At 40.6% G+C, this 18,001-nt stretch overlaps 1 protein-coding gene across 1 annotated transcript in view; it reads left to right on the forward strand.

Moving 5' to 3' along the window:
• LOC122790514 (ER membrane protein complex subunit 4-like) overlaps window positions 1-18,001 on the forward strand; it is a 147,601-nt gene that overhangs the window by 69,039 nt on the left and 60,561 nt on the right. The window contains exon 2 of the mRNA XM_044058064.1: window positions 14,545-14,656. Within this exon, the coding sequence (XP_043913999.1) occupies window positions 14,545-14,656 (112 nt within the window). The remainder of the gene's footprint in view (window positions 1-14,544; window positions 14,657-18,001) is intronic.

Below are 18,001 nucleotides of genomic sequence, written 5' to 3' on the forward strand. Positions count from 1 at the left end.
CCAATAAACAAAAACTTACTTCTACCTTCCACACTCCTCTCAGTTCATTCCTAAATGTCAATTCCACCTTTAGCTACAACCTAGCCAAATTCCATAGGCACTCTCACCTCACCTACACCCTATCCTCAGATAGAAAAATAAAACCTCTAACCCTTCTTAAGAGCAACCTTACACCTGCTCCTGATGACTCTACCTTAAAAGACGGTGATATTCACCCTAACCCTGGCCCCATAAATCCTTCTCCACAAACATCCAGACCAACCTCAAATAACACCCTTCTGTTAGGGCATCTTAACATACGCAGTGTAAACAACAAAGTACCCTACCTACATGCTCTCCTAGATACTCACAGTTTTGACATTCTCTGTCTCTCCGAAACCTGGCTTAAGCCAGCTACCAAAGACACTGAAATTATACCCCAAGGATATAATATACTAAGGCTTGACCGTACTAAACGTAAGGGTGGTGGAGTTGCAATTCTGTTTAAAAATCACCTCAACATCTCTACCCTGTCTGCCTGTCCAACCCAGGACAGTAAAGTGGAAGCCATCATTATTAAACTCCAACTAAATGCAAAGAAAGCCCTTTACATCATCTGTATGTATATACCTCCTGGCAATAATATACCTATCTTAGAAAACTTTCTTGGCTGGGTCTCCATCAACTACCCCCAGGAAACTATAATTCTTGGTGACTTTAATATAGACTGGAATACCATCAACACTGAAAATCCCACCTCTCACATCAACCTAAATGGTTTCACCCAAACCATTACCTCTACTACAAGGTTTAACAAACCAAGTAAAAAGCAAACCATTTTAGACTGGATACTAATAACCAAAGTTAACATCACATACAATGTAGGTACTTTGCCTGATGACCTCAGTGATCATTGCTTAACCTTTATCACAAGAGAGAAAAATGACTTTCCCACCTCCCTAATATTAGAAATATACGATCTACCAAACACTTTAAAACTGACCTGTTTCAAAACGAACTCAGAGCTTGTAACTGGAACCCCTTAAAAATACTTCCACTTAACGAAGCAGTATTATTCTTCAATTCTACTTTTCTTTCCATTCTGAATAAACATGCTCCCGAACGTACCATTAGAATGAGGTCAAATACAGCCCCATGGCTCACAAATGAAACTCAAAAACTTATCCTCTCTAAAACAAAGTTTGGGCCAAATGGAGCCTTAGAATAAACTCTGATTTCCATCACTTTCGTCAACTAAGAAACCTGACCAAAAAAGCTATATTAAATGACAAAAGAAAGTTTTACTGTGAACTACAAGAAACCCATTTTAATAAACCAAAACAATTTTGGTCTTCCGTCAATAAACTCCTTTCTCCAGGATCAGCCAAAACTCCCTCCCCACTAAATGCTGACCCAGACACCCCTAACCAAACTGCCAATGCTTTTAACTCCTTCTTTACTGAAACCATTCAATCTCTTGCAAGTCAACTGAACACTAATAACTTCTACCCTCCAAATATTTTAGCAAACTCTTCCTACACCTTCTCTCTACAACCTGTCTCTACCGCTTTCATCCATCGACTTATCCTCAAACTGAAACCTTGTACACCCTCTGCTGACAAGCTTCCCTCCCTCTTTCTGCAAAAGGCTGCCAAAGAAATTGCCTACCCAATAACTATACTTATAAATAGAACCACCCAAGAAGGAACTATCCCTGACATCTGGAAAGTCTCTCATATTATCCCACTACACAAAGGCGGTAACTCTATCGAGTATTCTAACTTTAGGCCAATTGCACTTCTCTCACCTTTAGCAAAAATTATGGAAAAGTGTATTCATCAACAACTTGTTCAATATCTGTCCCTACACAATATCTTAGCTAACTGTCAACATGGTTTTAGACCCCACCATAGCACCACCACTGCCCTCCTTTCCTTTGTAGATACTATCAACAGCAATCGCAATAACCTTCTCTCTTCTGCACTATTCATCGACCTTTCAAAAGCTTTTGACATGGTTAACCACTCTTCTTTAATTAATATTCTGGAATCCCTCTCATTTGACAAACTTTCCATAAAATGGTTTAGTTCATATCTCTGCAACAGACAACAAGCCGTTCTCTGGGATAACCACATCTCCTCCTTATTGCCCATTTCTATTGGAGTCCCTCAGGGCTCTATTCTTGGCCCACTTCTCTTCTCCCTCTTTATTAATGATCTCCACTCTTATTCCACAAGCCACCTGCATTCAATACGCTGACGACTCCACAATAATTTGTTCAGCAACCTCATCTTCTGACCTAATCACACTAACCCAAACTATCTTCAACACAGTAGAAACATGGTTTACTAGACGATACCTCCTCCTTAATGCTAAAAAAACTAAACTTCTCCTCTTCACCCCCACCACTGCCTCCCCACTACATTTTACCATCCTGTCTAACAATAATACTGTCATCTGTCCAGACTCTACAACTAAACTGCTTGGAATAACCATTGATAACAATCTCTCTTTTGATCAACACATTAACAACACTATCAAATCTGTAAACAGAAAAATGGGATCCTTATACCGGATCAAACCATTTCTCACCCCATCAGCTACAGCCACTATCGCCCACTCTCATCTTATATCCACTCTTTTTTATGCCTCTCCTATCTTCACTAACCTCAAGAAATCTAACCTAAACAAACTAGCAACTTGCTACAATAACATTGCGCAGCCACTGGCAACCCCTTCAGAACCCATCACTGCCTTAATTTGAAACTTCTAGGCTGGCTAGAACTACAAAACTATCTTACACTCACACAACTCTCAATTGCACACAAAATTTTGTACCAACCTGATAACACTCCAATTCTTTCACAGCTTTTACCCCGTTATAACAATCTTACCTCCCTTCGCTCCTCTTCTAAACTCTTGACCAAACCCATAAAAGCTCACAACTTAGCTGGTGACTCACTATTCACTAATACCACAGGCCGGGTATGGAATTTACTACCTAGGGATATAACACTAATCACATCCCTACCCCTCTTCAAACAACAAATCAAACTGTACTTCCAAAATCACTGGCTTTGCTCATGTAATACTCCTGACTAACTTCTCTCCCCCCCTCTCCTGACCTTTTACCTCACCTGGTGCTTTATATCTAGCATATACCTTTCCTTTCCCTTTAAGTCACTCTTTGTTCTGACCTATTTTTCTTACCTCTCCCATATCCTCTTGTTAGTCTCTCTTTTTCTCTCATCTCTTGACTTCTATCTCCTTCCTATCTTCTCACATTACTTATTTCCTCCTCCTTCTCCTTCCACTATTTATTTTAATTTTTTATTGTAGTAGGAGCCTTATGGCATAGCCTGTATGTAATTATTAAGTAGCCCTTGAAACTGTCCTATCTCTAGTCAGGACTTTTAATGATAATGTACCTTACTTTTTGTGAATTTGATTCACCTAGTTTATTATTAGCAATTTGTATTTGTTTTTTTTTACTATTGTTGTCTTACTTGTATTCTTTGTGTTTATTAAAAGTATGTCTCACTGTTATGTTCTATGTGGAGCTTTTCTCCCCGGGCCTCTACTGAAAATGGAGATATATCCAGCTAGACTAGCCCGGTCAACAAATGTAAAATAAAAATAAAATAAATAAATAAACATGGACAATGACAGAGTCATGTTTGTACTAATTGTGGAGTGACTTGAGTGCATGCGTTATGTGGTGGATCCTGGAACCCGACAGGCAACTGACTGTAAGTTTCTCCTTGATCAACCTGGTGAGTGGGACATCAGTGTGCCAGACTATAGAGTCAGCTATGACTAAAGTGTTAGGTATGTTGTCTTACCTTGGGGGCTGTTGCTGGGTGGCACACTGGTGTTGTGAACTATGTGACACTTTGGTTGTGATTGGTGTTTGTGTGCGTTTCAGCTTCAGAGGTCCTTGTTGCATGGGCAGGTTACAGTTAAGGGCCTCTGCATATGTGGATTTAGTGTTGCTATATGTGGGTGTTGGTGGTGTGGGTTTAGAAGGGCTATGTGTTGATTGAGGTATAGTGTGGGTGTTAACCTTCTCCTCTTGACTGTCTAACACAATCTTCGGTGAAAGAGCTTTGCTGCCATTTTGGCTATGTAAGTGCATCTCTCACAGGTTGCAGTGTTGGGTGGTAGGAGGAGAGGGTTGTCTGTGTACATAAGGCAATTGCTGCATTGCCCTAGTATGCCCAGATTCACCAGGTGGACAGGAGAAATCACCGGAAGCTGACCCTTAGACATGCCTGGTTTGGTGCTTTTTTTTTTTTTTTTTTTTGTAACGTATAGGAGCTGTTTTCCCTTACCTTAGCAAGGTACTTTGCAATTATATGCTGTTTAGTGTCTACTATTAATTTCTCCTTATTAACAAGGAGAGTTGAGTGCTTGTATCAGTTTAAGGCTTCCTAGTGCTTTGCAGCAGGTATTAGAGCAAGTGCTAGTCACAGAGATACTTAAAGGTAAGATTAAAAACAATGCACACTGCAGTGTGCACTAGAGAAGTTAGATGTGAAAGTAGGTAACTTAAGTTTTACCTGTTTAAAAAGTTAAGGTTTAGTGGAGAGTTACTATTTTTAAAACAGCAAAATGGATTGAAAGGGGTGATCACTTTTGTATTTTGGTACTGTGGAATACAGTAGGATGGCCAATAAATTTAAATAGTTGAAGGGGAGGGATTTCAAAAATGATGATTTTGTGATTACTCACACAAGCCAGTGAAAGTAGAGAGGAAATGAGATATATGGTCAGATTAACACAAGAGGCAGGCAACTAGAAATACAGTGGTATTTAACAAGACAACTGTAACTGTGTGGGAGGGCTGGAAAAATTTTTAAAATTTCTGCCCGACTCAGAAGAGACAGAGCTATGGTCTCTCTTGAAGTTTTAATATGCTGTTAAAGCAGAATGCAAGTAAAACACAAGGTAAAGAAAACAAACCACAGTATTCAAAATATAAAAAGGCAATAAAGTAATATAAAATACTTTCCTTCACAGCAAAGTGTAGCAGAGTCTGGATGAGCCTTTCTGGTAAAGCTCTGAAATGTTTTATTTTACCCCTTAAATAGAAGGTTTAGTTCCTAGTTATTTTACCCCTTAAATAGAAGGTTTAGTTCCTAGTGCTTACCCCTCCCACTGATAAGCTAGAAGGCTTCCCTCCAACACAGAAAGTCTCAAGGGGCTCAGAAGCTTACAAGCAGTCCTGGATACAGCAGATCTGTATCTGGACTAGACTAGTTACAGGAAAGGTGGGAAACAAGCGCAAATGCGGGCTTTTGAACCAGAAGGTTGAAAGTGATGGAAAAACTGCCCAACCCGCCAGTAAACTACAATTTCTGGGCCAGAAACCACTCTTGTGGTAGATAGACTACCTAGTGCTTACCACTCCCGCTGATAAGCTAGAAATCTTCCCTCCAACACAGAAAGGCTTGGGGGGCTCAGAAGCTTACAAACAGTCCTGGATACAGCAAACCTGTCCCTACTGCATGCATGAAATCTCTTCTTACCAAACTGAAAAAGCTGACAACTTACCTCCTCTGTTCTTAAATTTGCAGCTAACTCTGTTGCACATCCAGTCTCCATATTAGCAAACATGCCAATTCACGAGAACACAGTCCCTGACATATGGAAAAATCGTTTATACCCCTCCATGAAGGTGGCAATTCAACTGAACCAACCATCTATAGACCTATCACCATGCTATCCTCCCTTATGCAAAATTCTAGAAACTGTATTCATAACCAGCTTCTTAAACACATCATACAAGACACCCTGTTAACTCACACCCAACATGGTTTCTGTCCTCAACACAGCACCTCTACAGCTCTCCTTTATTTTATACAGACTATTGCCAAACCATGGGACAATGACAAACTAGCCTCATGCCTCTTCCTTGACCTACCTAAAGTCTTTGACACCATTTCCCTTACCCTACTGCTTTCAAAACTTTCTTCCCTTAACAACTACTTTTTTATACTATGGTTCTCCAGTTCCCTCTCCAACAGATTCCAATCCATCAAATGGCTTTCCACCTTCTCCCCCTTCCTCCTAATCCAAGCAGGTGTCCCCCAAGGGTCAATCCTTGGACTTCTCCTTTTTAATAGCTTTGCAAAAACCTGCACACTTCCTGTCCATACTCCTCACTAATACAATATGCCAGTGACTCCACTATTATCTCGTGGTCTGATTACCTTCCCCACCTCCTTGCCGTTACTCAGGTATCCCTCCTTTCAGTTGAAAAATGGCTGACCAATAATCAGCTACTTCTCAATCCTAAAAAAATAAAACTTTTACCTTTCCTCCCCAAATCTGTACAGCAACACAAAATACCTTTGCTGTCTTCTCTTAATAATACACTTATCTCTGTAGAACCACATACTAGACTTCTTGGTGTAATCATAGACGACCAACTAAAGTTTTGACATAACATATTCAGCAAGCTATTGAAAAGACCCACCAAAACCTCGGTCTCTTATACAGACATAAAAAATTCCTCACTAATAACGCATTGTCTAGCACAGGCTTTCCTTCTTATGAAGCCCCTGTTTTCACCAATATAATCCAACCTAATAGCTAAACTTGAAACCACTTACAATAAAATAGCCAGGTTCAGTGCAAACCTTCTGTATCTGTCTCACCACTGCATAGCTTTAAAAACCTATAGTAGCTTGAACTCCATAACCAACTCTTACTTCCCCAACTCCATCTCGCACGCTATCTCTTAAGTCAATCCTCCTGCCCTCATAGACCTCATCACTCCCTACTCTCCTAAGCATAACCTACGCAGCACAAACCTACACCTTTTGGACATCTACAAACCTAATAAAAATATTGACAAGCTTTTATACAGCCAATCCTTCGCTACTGCCTGGAACAAGCTCCCCCTTTCTCCAAGAACAAACAGCAACTTCCTCATCTTCAAAAAAACTAATCCTGGACCTGTCATTGTCCCGCTCCCACCTAAACTACTGCCTCTCCTCTTCTCTTCCATTTCCCTTCTCGGTTCTCACTTTACCACAACTACTCTTTTTAGGTCCTTACGATATTCTACCAGCCATGAATTATTCTCTGATGGTAATTAGATGGAATCTAACTTTTTTTATTATATTTTTTTATAGTTAACATGTACCAAGGCTGTTACTCCTGTATTCTAATGTTTATTTATAAGGTGTATTTTGAGTTGTCTGTATATTTACATTTGTATGTTAATATGTATGATGATTTTGTTTTTCCATTTGTCTATTTACGGAGCTTTTCTCCTTGGGTCTTCACTGAAAAGGGCCCTGCAGTTTAGTTGGACCAACCAGGTTAACAACTGTCAAATAAAATAAATGTGACCGTATGCTACACATTATACCCGTGGGTCACTCATTTAAATCTGGTACATTTGAGTGGAACCTCTTGTAGTTTAACTTTGGCACTATATATTAGTGCTTAGTCCATTTGAAATGAGACTGGATTTTGGCAGACCTGCTGTTAAATGTGGATCTGGCATTTGTCATATCCATTGGGATGGATGACACCTTTGACTTTATCTTTGCAGCTTTGGTGACCACCTGATTCTCTGTAATTCAGCATGTGAGCCTTAACTGGATTGACTAGGAGGTTGGAGCTGTCTATCATTCAGCTATTGGTCTGACAGAAAACAGTGCATGTGCCGACACCTTTTAATGCATGTTTGGTACAAGAGTAACCTTTGGGTGTCTTCTCATCTACTGTTCATCCAGTAGTGGTTGTAGCATGCTTGGTACAAGAGTAACTTTTGGGTGTCTTCTCATCTACTGTTCATCCAGTAGTGGCGGTAGCATTTTTTCAGGAATTCACAGACTTTCTTATCCCCTTATTTCCAGATGCATCACCCTGTGGGACCTTAACATGAAGCTGACAAGGAATCAGTGTCTTCATAATACAATCCCTTTGTATTTTGAAGGGATTGGGGTTTGATTAGGTAGATGCCTCCACAGTCTGTAAACATGGCTGTACATTGGACCTGGTCTTTCATTTTTGTGTGAAGACAAATTATATGCTGGTGGAACATGTTACTTTGTCTGATGACTCTTGGTTGCTAGTTACATGGTTGGTTAACCCTTGGATGTCAGCTATTTGCAGTGACAGGGAATTTGTCACCCAAGACATTTGTAATGTGTCCTACACAGCCATCTCCAGTAGTGTATTGCAGCTTATCCTAATGAGTTGGTTGGGATTTATAGCAGAGCCCTTGCCTCCTCGCTTGATGGTGTGGCTGCAGGCTATGCATGGCTGGTTCTCTTAGTTGTTTGAGAGTTGTGATTTGACCAAGCCTTGTGTCCTGAGGAGGAGTGACCAGAGGCTTACAGAAAACATCATTGTGGTCTTTTTGAGAACCAGCTTGCCCCACACATTTCATTTTTCAATTTACGTGGATAAAATCTTCCGAGTCTGAGTACTTGTCCTGGGAGTTCTCATTAACGGCTAACAGATGAGCTGCAGTCTTCTGTGTGGTAGGGTGTCTCTGCAGTCAAGACTGTTGTGCCTTATTTGTTCAACATTTTATTGCCATGCTTTCAGTAGTCAGGGCTTTAACAGTGTCTACCAGAAGTCCTCTCTGTGTGGTCAGAGGTATTGTTTACCAGTTACAATGATTTCATCTCTGGTCTTTCTGCACATGTTATTACATATGCAGTACACCTTGTTTTGTTTATTTGGAGAATTGTGCAAAATTTCTTATCGGGTTTTCCTAGCCTTTTGTGAAGGTGGTGTATTTCTGTTCCAGGTTAGATAAATGACACCTTGATAACTCCTGATCTCAGAAAAGCTGGGCTGTGTGGATAACCAACTTCCTATCTCAAAACTTCACTTTTTAGGCAGGTGTTCTGAAAAGGTGTTGTAAAATTCCTCTGGTGTTGTAACTTGATCACCCGCAGTCAGGTTTACAAGACCTGCACTGGCTGAATGTCTGACAATACATTGCTTATGAAGTTCTTCTACTGGCATACCTGGCCCTAAATAATTTGGATCCAACCTACGTGTGAGATCTCTTCTCTTTTGTTTTGGCTGATTTGATACCTATCCTCAACTTCCCTCAGGTAGCTGGGAGTTTTTTCAGCTTACCTTAAATCCTGCATTATTCAAGCTTTCTGCATATTTTTAAGGGTTCTGTCATCTGGCACTTGACCCTGTGTTGGCTGAGTCTCTGCTTTTGCATGGTTCTGAACTAATTTATTCGGGGTAACACTCTGAGACAGATGCCTGGTGTCAGAGCCATGGCCTCAAGCTCATTGCTAAAAAGTGCAGTGTCATGCCCTTTGGTAAAAACTCTGTACCCATGAACTACCACATAGGCAGCAATCTACTTAACACCGAATGTGTGATGAGACCTTGGGACCCAGGTGGGCAGTAGTCTCTCCTTTGATAGTCACATCGCCACAGTAGTCAGGAAGTCCTTCTACGTGGCATACCTCATCATAAAAGGGGTCATTGTTCCCCTCTAGTCGACACTCATTAGACCCATTATAGAGTACAACACCCCTTTTGGAATGTACCTCACAAGACATCTGCAGCAGCTGAAAAGGCCACAGAAGTACCTCACAAAGAGGATTACTGGCCTCAAACAAATGCCCTACACTGACCACCTCAAAAAACTCCATCTTTACTCCGTAGCATATCGCCTACTCTGAGGTGATCTCTGCCTAACATATAAAGTTATGTCAAACCCAGAGCTGTTGGACATGCTACACCTAAAGAAATCCCAATCCCTCCGAGCTACATGCTCTAGGGACCTAAACCTTGTCACCACAATAAACAGGACATGCTGGAGGGATAGATTCCTGTCCCAGAGACTTCCCATACTCTGGAACAGGCTACCCATCTATGTCAAGCAAAGTTGTTCATTAGCACTCTTCAACAAAAATCTTGATGAATGGATGGGAAATACGAAATACACCCCGGGGATCATTTCTGTCTCTCTACTCGACAGTGGCACAGGAAAATAACTTTCTTGGGTGGCGTAAGCCAGGGAACCTTGTTGGCTAGGCTTACGTAGGCCCTTGGGCCATTAGCCTAGTACCTTCCTATGAAGGATCAGCAATAAAACATAAACAAATGTGAATAAAACTTAGTAATGAATATTTTAGAAGACTTAAATTAATCCTGAAAACAACGTTGACATGTAGGAACAAAATTCAGGCTATAAACCAATTTGCTCTTCCTGTCCTAACTTGAGTTTTGGAGTGATTGACTGGCCCCAAAATGTGAAGGCTAAATTAGACAGGAAAACAGGAAGGATGTTTCATGCTCACCAAATGAATTATAAAAATCAGTGCATACCAAGATTATATATTTCCCGTTCTGAAGGAGGTATGGTCCTCCTTGAACTTAATTACATGTATAGATCTGCAATCGTGGGACTACACACACATCTGCTGAACTCACAAGACCCAAATGTAGTGACAGTTTTGACCATGAGGAGAATAAATCTAAGATGACTTCCTGCGTAGTCTAGCAGTATGAGGTGTCAAGCAGGAAGGGAAATCAAACCAGAAGTAGATTAAAAAAAATGCAGCAACTGAAAGTGCCAAAAAACAAGAGAGAGAGAATATAAGGTGAAGAATCAGATGAGACGGCATGACATGCGGAAAATGCATAAATATTTGTAAGCACAGAAAACCGCTGGAAGAACCTCATGTTGATCTGGCGTGAATGCAGAAATGGTTAAGGAGAGGCAAATTCAAACCAAAAGATGAAAGGTTAATATTGTTGGCCCAAGATAGTGGGCTGCGTACACAGTGGTTTATAGAGTCCATTGAACATGTGGGAGAAACGGACAAATGTAGGTTTTGTAAAACCAAATTGAAAATAGTCTCATACATTTGGTTGTGACATACTAAAGGCAGAATAACTGGATACAGAAAGGTATAATGTGGCAAAACTGTTGCACCGGGAATTGTGCAGACATTATGGTATTGAAGTGGCTTAAAAAACACTGGAAACATGCGCTACAAAGCACCATAGAAAATGATGGTCTACATCAGATGGGATCACCCATTATCAGGAGTTCAAAAGATAGATGCTTGAAAAACAGATTTAGTGGTCTGTGGCGACAAAATTAGGATTGATCATTGAAATTGCCGCACCCACTCACTACAGTGTCTTGCATACACAGAGGCACAAAGTCATAAAATATCAGGATTTGTATGCAGAAATGAGACCAATGTGGAAGAAAGATACCTAGACAGTTCCAGTAGTAGTAGGAGCAATGGGTCTTGTCTAAATACGCTAGTAGATTTTTTTTTATATGTTACCAATCCATGTAACTCCATACGAATTGCAGGAGGAGTCATTACTGGGCACATTGCGGGTGCGCAGAGCACTTCTGTCTGACCTCAAAGATTGAAACAATACAAACTTCATGAACTTTTCATACTTTGATGGGGTCCTTCCCTGTCATGGCATTAGAAACCCATACTTTGATGGGGTCCTTCCCTGTCATGGCATTAGAAACCCAAACGATGTAGAGAAATTAAAAAAGAGGAAAGTGAGTGAGTTCCCATATGACAGAGCAACGGATGGCACAAGATGAAATTGAAGAGAATGTGCCACAGGAAGATGTTGCAGAACTTTCTGTAGAATTCCCACAGGAAATGGAAAACAGAAAAGTAAGATCAGTTTAGAAGAAAATTAGTTAAGAGAAGAGTTGCTTGACTTAATAGAGAGAGATATATTAAGATCAATGAAAGAAATAGACTGCAGAAGGTCAATAAAACCCCAAAAGTCAGAAGTTTGATATAACAAATGAACACAGTAATTAGGACTGTCCTTAGAGACCCATGCGCTATAACAGAAGTAAACAGGATATATTACTGTGCAGCTAAATTAATAACTGATAAAGTTCTACCACAAGAACACAGGGTAAATAATGACAGCAGTGTGTAAGAAAGAAACCCAGACAGTTCCAATAGTAGTAGTAGCAAGGAGTCGTGTGTAAAGGAATCTGCAGTCGTATTTAGATATGTTACCAATACGTGCAACTCCGTATAAATTGCAAGAGGGGTCATTACTGCACACATTGCAGGTGCTGCGAAGAGCACTTCTGGCTGACATCAAAGATTGAAACAATACCAATTTCAAGAACTTTAATTGTACTTTGACTTAGGAATGGGGTCCATTCCTGTCATGGTATTAGAAATCCAAAAAATTTGGAGAAATTAAAAGAGGAAAAGAAGAGGAAAACCTGGTTGTTGATTGATGCAGTGTGTTCTTGCCCATGGTGGAGTAACAGAATGACAGCTACCATTTTAATTCTGCGAGTTGGGTTGGTTTGGTCACTGTGTTTTTGCCTGCCTTTATTGACCTTGGGCTGCTCCCTTTATGAACCTGACCTTACGGTTCCCAGACACTTGCTGATGCCTTGTGTGACCCATGCCAGGAAGCTGTCCCTTCTAGGAGAGTACATTTCTGCACATGGAGATTGGGGACCTCATGTATGTTAAGGGTTGTGAACCACTATTTACTGGAAGTGGGCTAATGCCAGCCAAAGAGGGGATTCCTTTCTTAAGCCTTAGTTTTGTTGTTGTCGTTATCTAGGTAGGCACACAACAGTGGTGGATACTTGCCTACATCAGCAACAGTTCTTGCCACAATATTGGCATGGAGGCTCATGAAGGCCATGGTCCCTGTTCCCTCCTCCTGGAAAAGCTGATCAGGCAAATGTCTTATCATTCCTTTAATATCCAGTCACCCAGTTAGTTCTAGTAGGCACCCATGCTGTTAATTCATTTTCTGGGTCACCCGGATCAGGGCTTTATTGCTCTATACTAAAAGAACTGGGCACCTTTTTTTAGTGCACTTACTACAGAGTAGTTGCACTTGGATTGGAGAGTAGCAATAGGATATGCTCATTCAGCTTAGCAGCGTAAGTGTAAAGCTATAAATTAAAAATGGGACTTAACTAGTAATTATGATTGAGGTCCATTTGGGATGGATACCACAGGAGTCGGTACTAGGGCCATTCGTTTTAGTGTATTTGTAATTAGGCAGAGGGCATAAGATCTGCAAAATGGTAGGTACATAAAAAGATTTTAAAAGAATGAAAGGGGACATGGCAGAATGAGTAGACAGAAATGTGATAGTTTAAAAACACAATAACAAAAAAAAAACAGAAATTCAACGTCTGATAAATTGTTTACACACAAAATTGCAAAGCTTTCGAGTACTAACTCTTCTTCAATTAAAACTATTTATCGGACAGTGGACTTGTTTGTTTTGTTATTGTGCGTTTGTTGTACTTTGAAGCCCTTCAGCCTGGGGAGATTATTTTGTGACATAGTTTAGAAACAGTGGGCCATAAAGGTTAATATCAAATGTGGATTTTACTTATGAAGGGAAAGAGTAGAAACAAAGTGGAAAGACTTAAGATAAGGGTGCAGTTGTCTTCAGAAGCAGCAGTGAAGATTATTGTGATATTGGGATTCAAAGGAGGATGGCATCACATGTAGAAGATAGAGTAGTACCCTTTTTAGAGATTTGGCAAGATTCCAGGTAGCCTTTTCTTTGTAGTGCTAGAGAAAGTGCCAATGCATTCTTGTAAGGTGAGGTTATTCAGAGCATGTCAAAATAAAATAATTTTCATTAGGATCCATATAAAGAGAGGCTAAAAAAACTGTAATAACATGTTTGAGACATTTGGTAAGTATCTTGACAACAGTGCAACAGGCTAGCAAAATCTAGCAAAATGGTTCATCAGTACAGTCTTAAAAAAGCGAAAGAGAAAAGTAGTAGAAATTAAGTATTTTGGAGGTATAAGGTGAAGGGCTTGGAAGTACAGGTTAAGTATATTTCTTAGAGATTCTGGTAGGTAATTGGAAGAGGAAACAATGGGATGTTAAGCTGGTAACTGCATTGCACCAGGTGATCCTTTTTCAGCCACAGTCTAGCTGCAGTTAAAAATTGAGTGTAATTATCTGAATTATTCGAATGACTTGTAAGAAAGAAAACCATTCATGTAGCCATTGTCAAAGATATCTAATGAAACAGTAGCTGAAGTCTCCCCAAACGCTAGGTGATCTGGGAATGTACCTTTTAGCATTAATTAATATTTCAGAGTTAACACCACAAACTGTTGGTACTGTTATCTCCCCCTCTGTCCTTATGCTTTATGTTAAAAGAAGAATATATGCAATGTGGGCTGAAAGGTGATGCACAAATGTCAAAAATGTTCCATCTGTAGGTTGAGATCTAATGGTGGAGCATGCACCAAATGTATTGACTGTGTTTAAACTTACAACACTGACTTAGTAAAGAGAAGCCAAGCTGTAACTTATCTGCAACTTATAAAAGTGGGGAAATGAACAGAGACATGGTGGCAAAGTGGTCCTTGCATATATTGTCCTTGTTCACTTTTTGAAAGTGGTTAAACGTGCATGTTTGGGCACTTTGTGGTGCATCACATAACTGAGCAGACTATCGCTATAGGATTTTATATTTGTAATTGTATCATAAGTTTCTTCTGCAGTACAGGTCATAAGCACATTTTTATGGTTTGAATTTGATCTCTCTCCTGCATTACAGAAGCCGTGATCGAGGAAGCAACCAGGGAGACTCAAACTACCCTGTGGGGTACTTAGAGAAACCACCAGCAGATATCAGTGTTCAAGAAGCCGATCAGGACTTGGTACAGAAGGTGAGAAGCCCTATTTATAGTACTTCTGCAGAGAACATTGGCTGAAGCGAACTTTCCTTGTTCTCTGCTCATTCTTATTGTTTAACTTTAGGGCCTCTGACATCACGGGGTTAAGAGACTGTTCCCTTAGAAATTCACTGGGCTAGATAGAAGGATTTCTTGACTATGGTGGAAGCATAATGATAGGTTCATAGGATGATAGTAGTCTATTGGTCCAGAGGAAGCATAATGATAGGTTCATAGGATGATAGTAGTCTATTGGTCCAGAGGAAGCATAATGATAGGTTCATAGGATGATAGTAGTCTATTTGTCCAGAGACCCTTACAAGTCTAGCCAAGAATTTCGCCCATGTTCCCACAAAGTAAGCACCTTTTTCCCCTCTCCAGCAGGAATACAGGTGGGATTGTACCATCCAGTCATCCAGGTTCCTCTTAGAGGGCTAGAGAGGTACTCTGCTTAACATGGAGAAGGAGTCTGTTCCACGGACAGGGGAGTCTCTGGGACACAAATCTATCCCGTCAGCAAGTTCTATTAATGTCGCAGACCAGGTTTAGGCCTTGCTTGCGAGTTGCTAGAGTGGATTTTGACTTATGGATATGCAGCAAATCCATCAAAGCTGAAATGAGAGAGGGCTGTCCACATAACCACCCAGGTATGTTATGGTCGCATATTGCTGAAGTGTGCCACGTACGACATGAAGTAGGAGAAGCATTTCTGGCTGAAATACTACTAGAGGTCTGTGTATTTCAGCCTGCGGAAGGGGCTTTGCTTGACAGGAATGGGGCTGTGGATGCATGAGTCAGTGTGTGTTAGGGTCAGACTTTAAGTGAGGATATACTTGATGAAAATCTTCCAGCCACTTGTTATTCTTACGGACAGGGCAGATGTGCTGGGATTTGTCAAGGAACTGAATGCTACCTTTTCCTTGTTTTCTCAAAGTGCTGTTAGAAAACAGAAGTTTCTTCTTATTCTGGCAGTTTTTTCCCAGTCATTATTGGGGGGGGGGGGTTGTAACTCTGAAGTTTCTTCACATTCTGATTATGGGGGCAGTATTGCTTCAGATTTCCTTGTTTAAGAAATTTCTTTTGATAGTTCATCCGACAAAGCTCTGTTTTATTTCCGAGTGAAATTCCAGTGGCACAAAAAATGCATTATGATTTGTTATGGATATAGATGCATAAAGCTGCACAGAAAATGTGTATATTGTCTGCATCAAGCCTCCATAATGAGGAACCTTTGACCCCTAAAAGGTGTGATGGGTTGGATCTGTATTAAATTAGCGAATATTAGAAAAGCGAACGCTAATTCATCGACCTAAGCAAAAGCTTAAAAATCTAACACCCGGAACAGCGATTTTTTTTTTTTCCGCAGGGAAAAAATATTGCTGGTCCACAAAAAAAAAAAACTTAAAACATTTCATAATGTGGGGGGGGGTTTGTGCCCCCCCCACCCCCCTCTACTTGAATATACCAACTCCGAGATCGCACCACAGTGGAGGAAATGGCGAACTCCCAGAACCGGCCCAGCGACAATTTTTTTGCCCTGTGAAAAAAATCGCTGTTCCGGATGTTCGAGATTGTAAGCTTTTGCTTAAAAGGGGTCGATGAATTAGCGTTCACTTTTCTAAGCGTTCGCTAATTCAATATAGACCCGATAGGTTATATATGGTGCGTCAACACATAAGTACTGATTTTTCTAATCCTAAAGCAGACCCAACAGTTATTTCTTTATCTAAATCTGTGGCAGATAAACAGGTCACTACTACTATTCTCATTCCAACTGACCAAGATGGCGAAGAAAATGTAATGATGTTGGTCATTACGATCATTGCAGCAGTAGCCCAAGCTGTATGGTTTATATCCTATATAGAATATAACATCCAGCCAGCTTTCCAGGCTTCAGGGCACCTTCCATGCACCCAAAGCATTAGTCAGCTCACGATGACCTCACTGAAAAGGCAGGTTTGTGTGCTAAGCCTTTTAGAGCTTTTCTGCCATTGAAGAGAGCTCTTCACTGCAGGGTTTCAAGGATCGACAGTTGACTAATGTTGTTCCATTGCTGCGTAGATAAGTTTCCTTCCATGAAAAAATTCAACTTGACTTTTTTCTTAAAAAAAAAAAAAAATACTCTTCTTAAAAAGAAATAATTTTAAGTTGGGGGGAAGAAGTGTTTTGGTTGATTAGCTTGTGACTTCTAAACGGGAGAGCATTTCTTTCTTTCTCTTTTTTTTTGTTATATGATAAAAAGTTGTTAAAATATGTTTAAAACTTTTTTTCTTATGGAAGTTTTTGTTTACTTTACCTTTTGAGGCTGAAGGGCCGAAACGTATTCTGTGTGTGTCTGTTGCTACTTTCCTGTTTTAAAGACTGTTGCTGCTAAGCTTCTCCAGGAAATGATTCCCAAGCAGCCTTTGCCACCACAGCAGGCTGGTAATTTGCCTCAGCTGTGACCAAAGCAGGTTCCTCATGCCACTTATCTACTACCCCAAATCCCTGTGGTGTAGCAGCCGCAATGTCCTGGGGGTTAGCCATGACCTCTGCAACTGTTGGGGTCTCCTCAGTGGCTGAGGGGGAACCAAACTTCCCTCTTGTGTCAGAATGCTGCGCCCATCCCTAGGGAAGCTAGTGCTGCCATTAACAACACTTTTGGCCACATTTTTCCTTTCAAACATAAAATTAAATGTGTATCTGGGCCTCCTCAAATTTCCCTAGGCAGGAGTAGCTTACTAGATCAGGCGCAAGGTTTTAATTCAGGTTATTATTCCTTCTTATAAGGTGGTTTCTAGCAAGAGGAAAAGGAATTCCTCTTTTCCTGAACAGAGTCAGATTCTGAATCCAGACAGGAAGATGAAAAGACACATGCAGGGCTTTCTCTTCTGGATTCTAAGTCAGATTCAGAAGATAGCAGGAGAGTGTTCTCCCTGAGGGGGGGGGGGGGTTCTCTTTCTCAGAGACTATTTATTTCAAGAATATGCTACTGTTTTTAGTGGGAGAATACTGAGGTTTCTCAGTCCCTCGGAAAACGCGGTGAACTGTTACAGATGAAACTTCCAGAGCCTTCTGCATTGCTGATCCATCCGCCCATCCACAACCCCTTTTTCTAATTTTTTTGCATGGGATTGGGGTGTCCGAGGGGGTGGTCTGTGTTAGTGCCTGCAGTTTTTCTGATAGTCATCCTGCTGTCCCTAAAAAGGCAAATAGATTGTATAAGGTTCCTCAGTCACAAACCTGACCCAGCAGCTGTAGCTTTAATCCTACTGCAGCTAAAAATGTAGATGTAATATGATCCTATCTCGCCTACATTCTGTACAGATGGGTTTGGAGCCGATCCTCGGCTCCGACTCT

The sequence above is a fragment of the Protopterus annectens genome, chromosome 16.part0 (genome assembly GCF_019279795.1).
Source record: "Protopterus annectens isolate FY-2018-M chromosome 16.part0, PAN1.0, whole genome shotgun sequence".
NCBI lineage: Eukaryota > Metazoa > Chordata > Ceratodontiformes > Protopteridae > Protopterus > Protopterus annectens.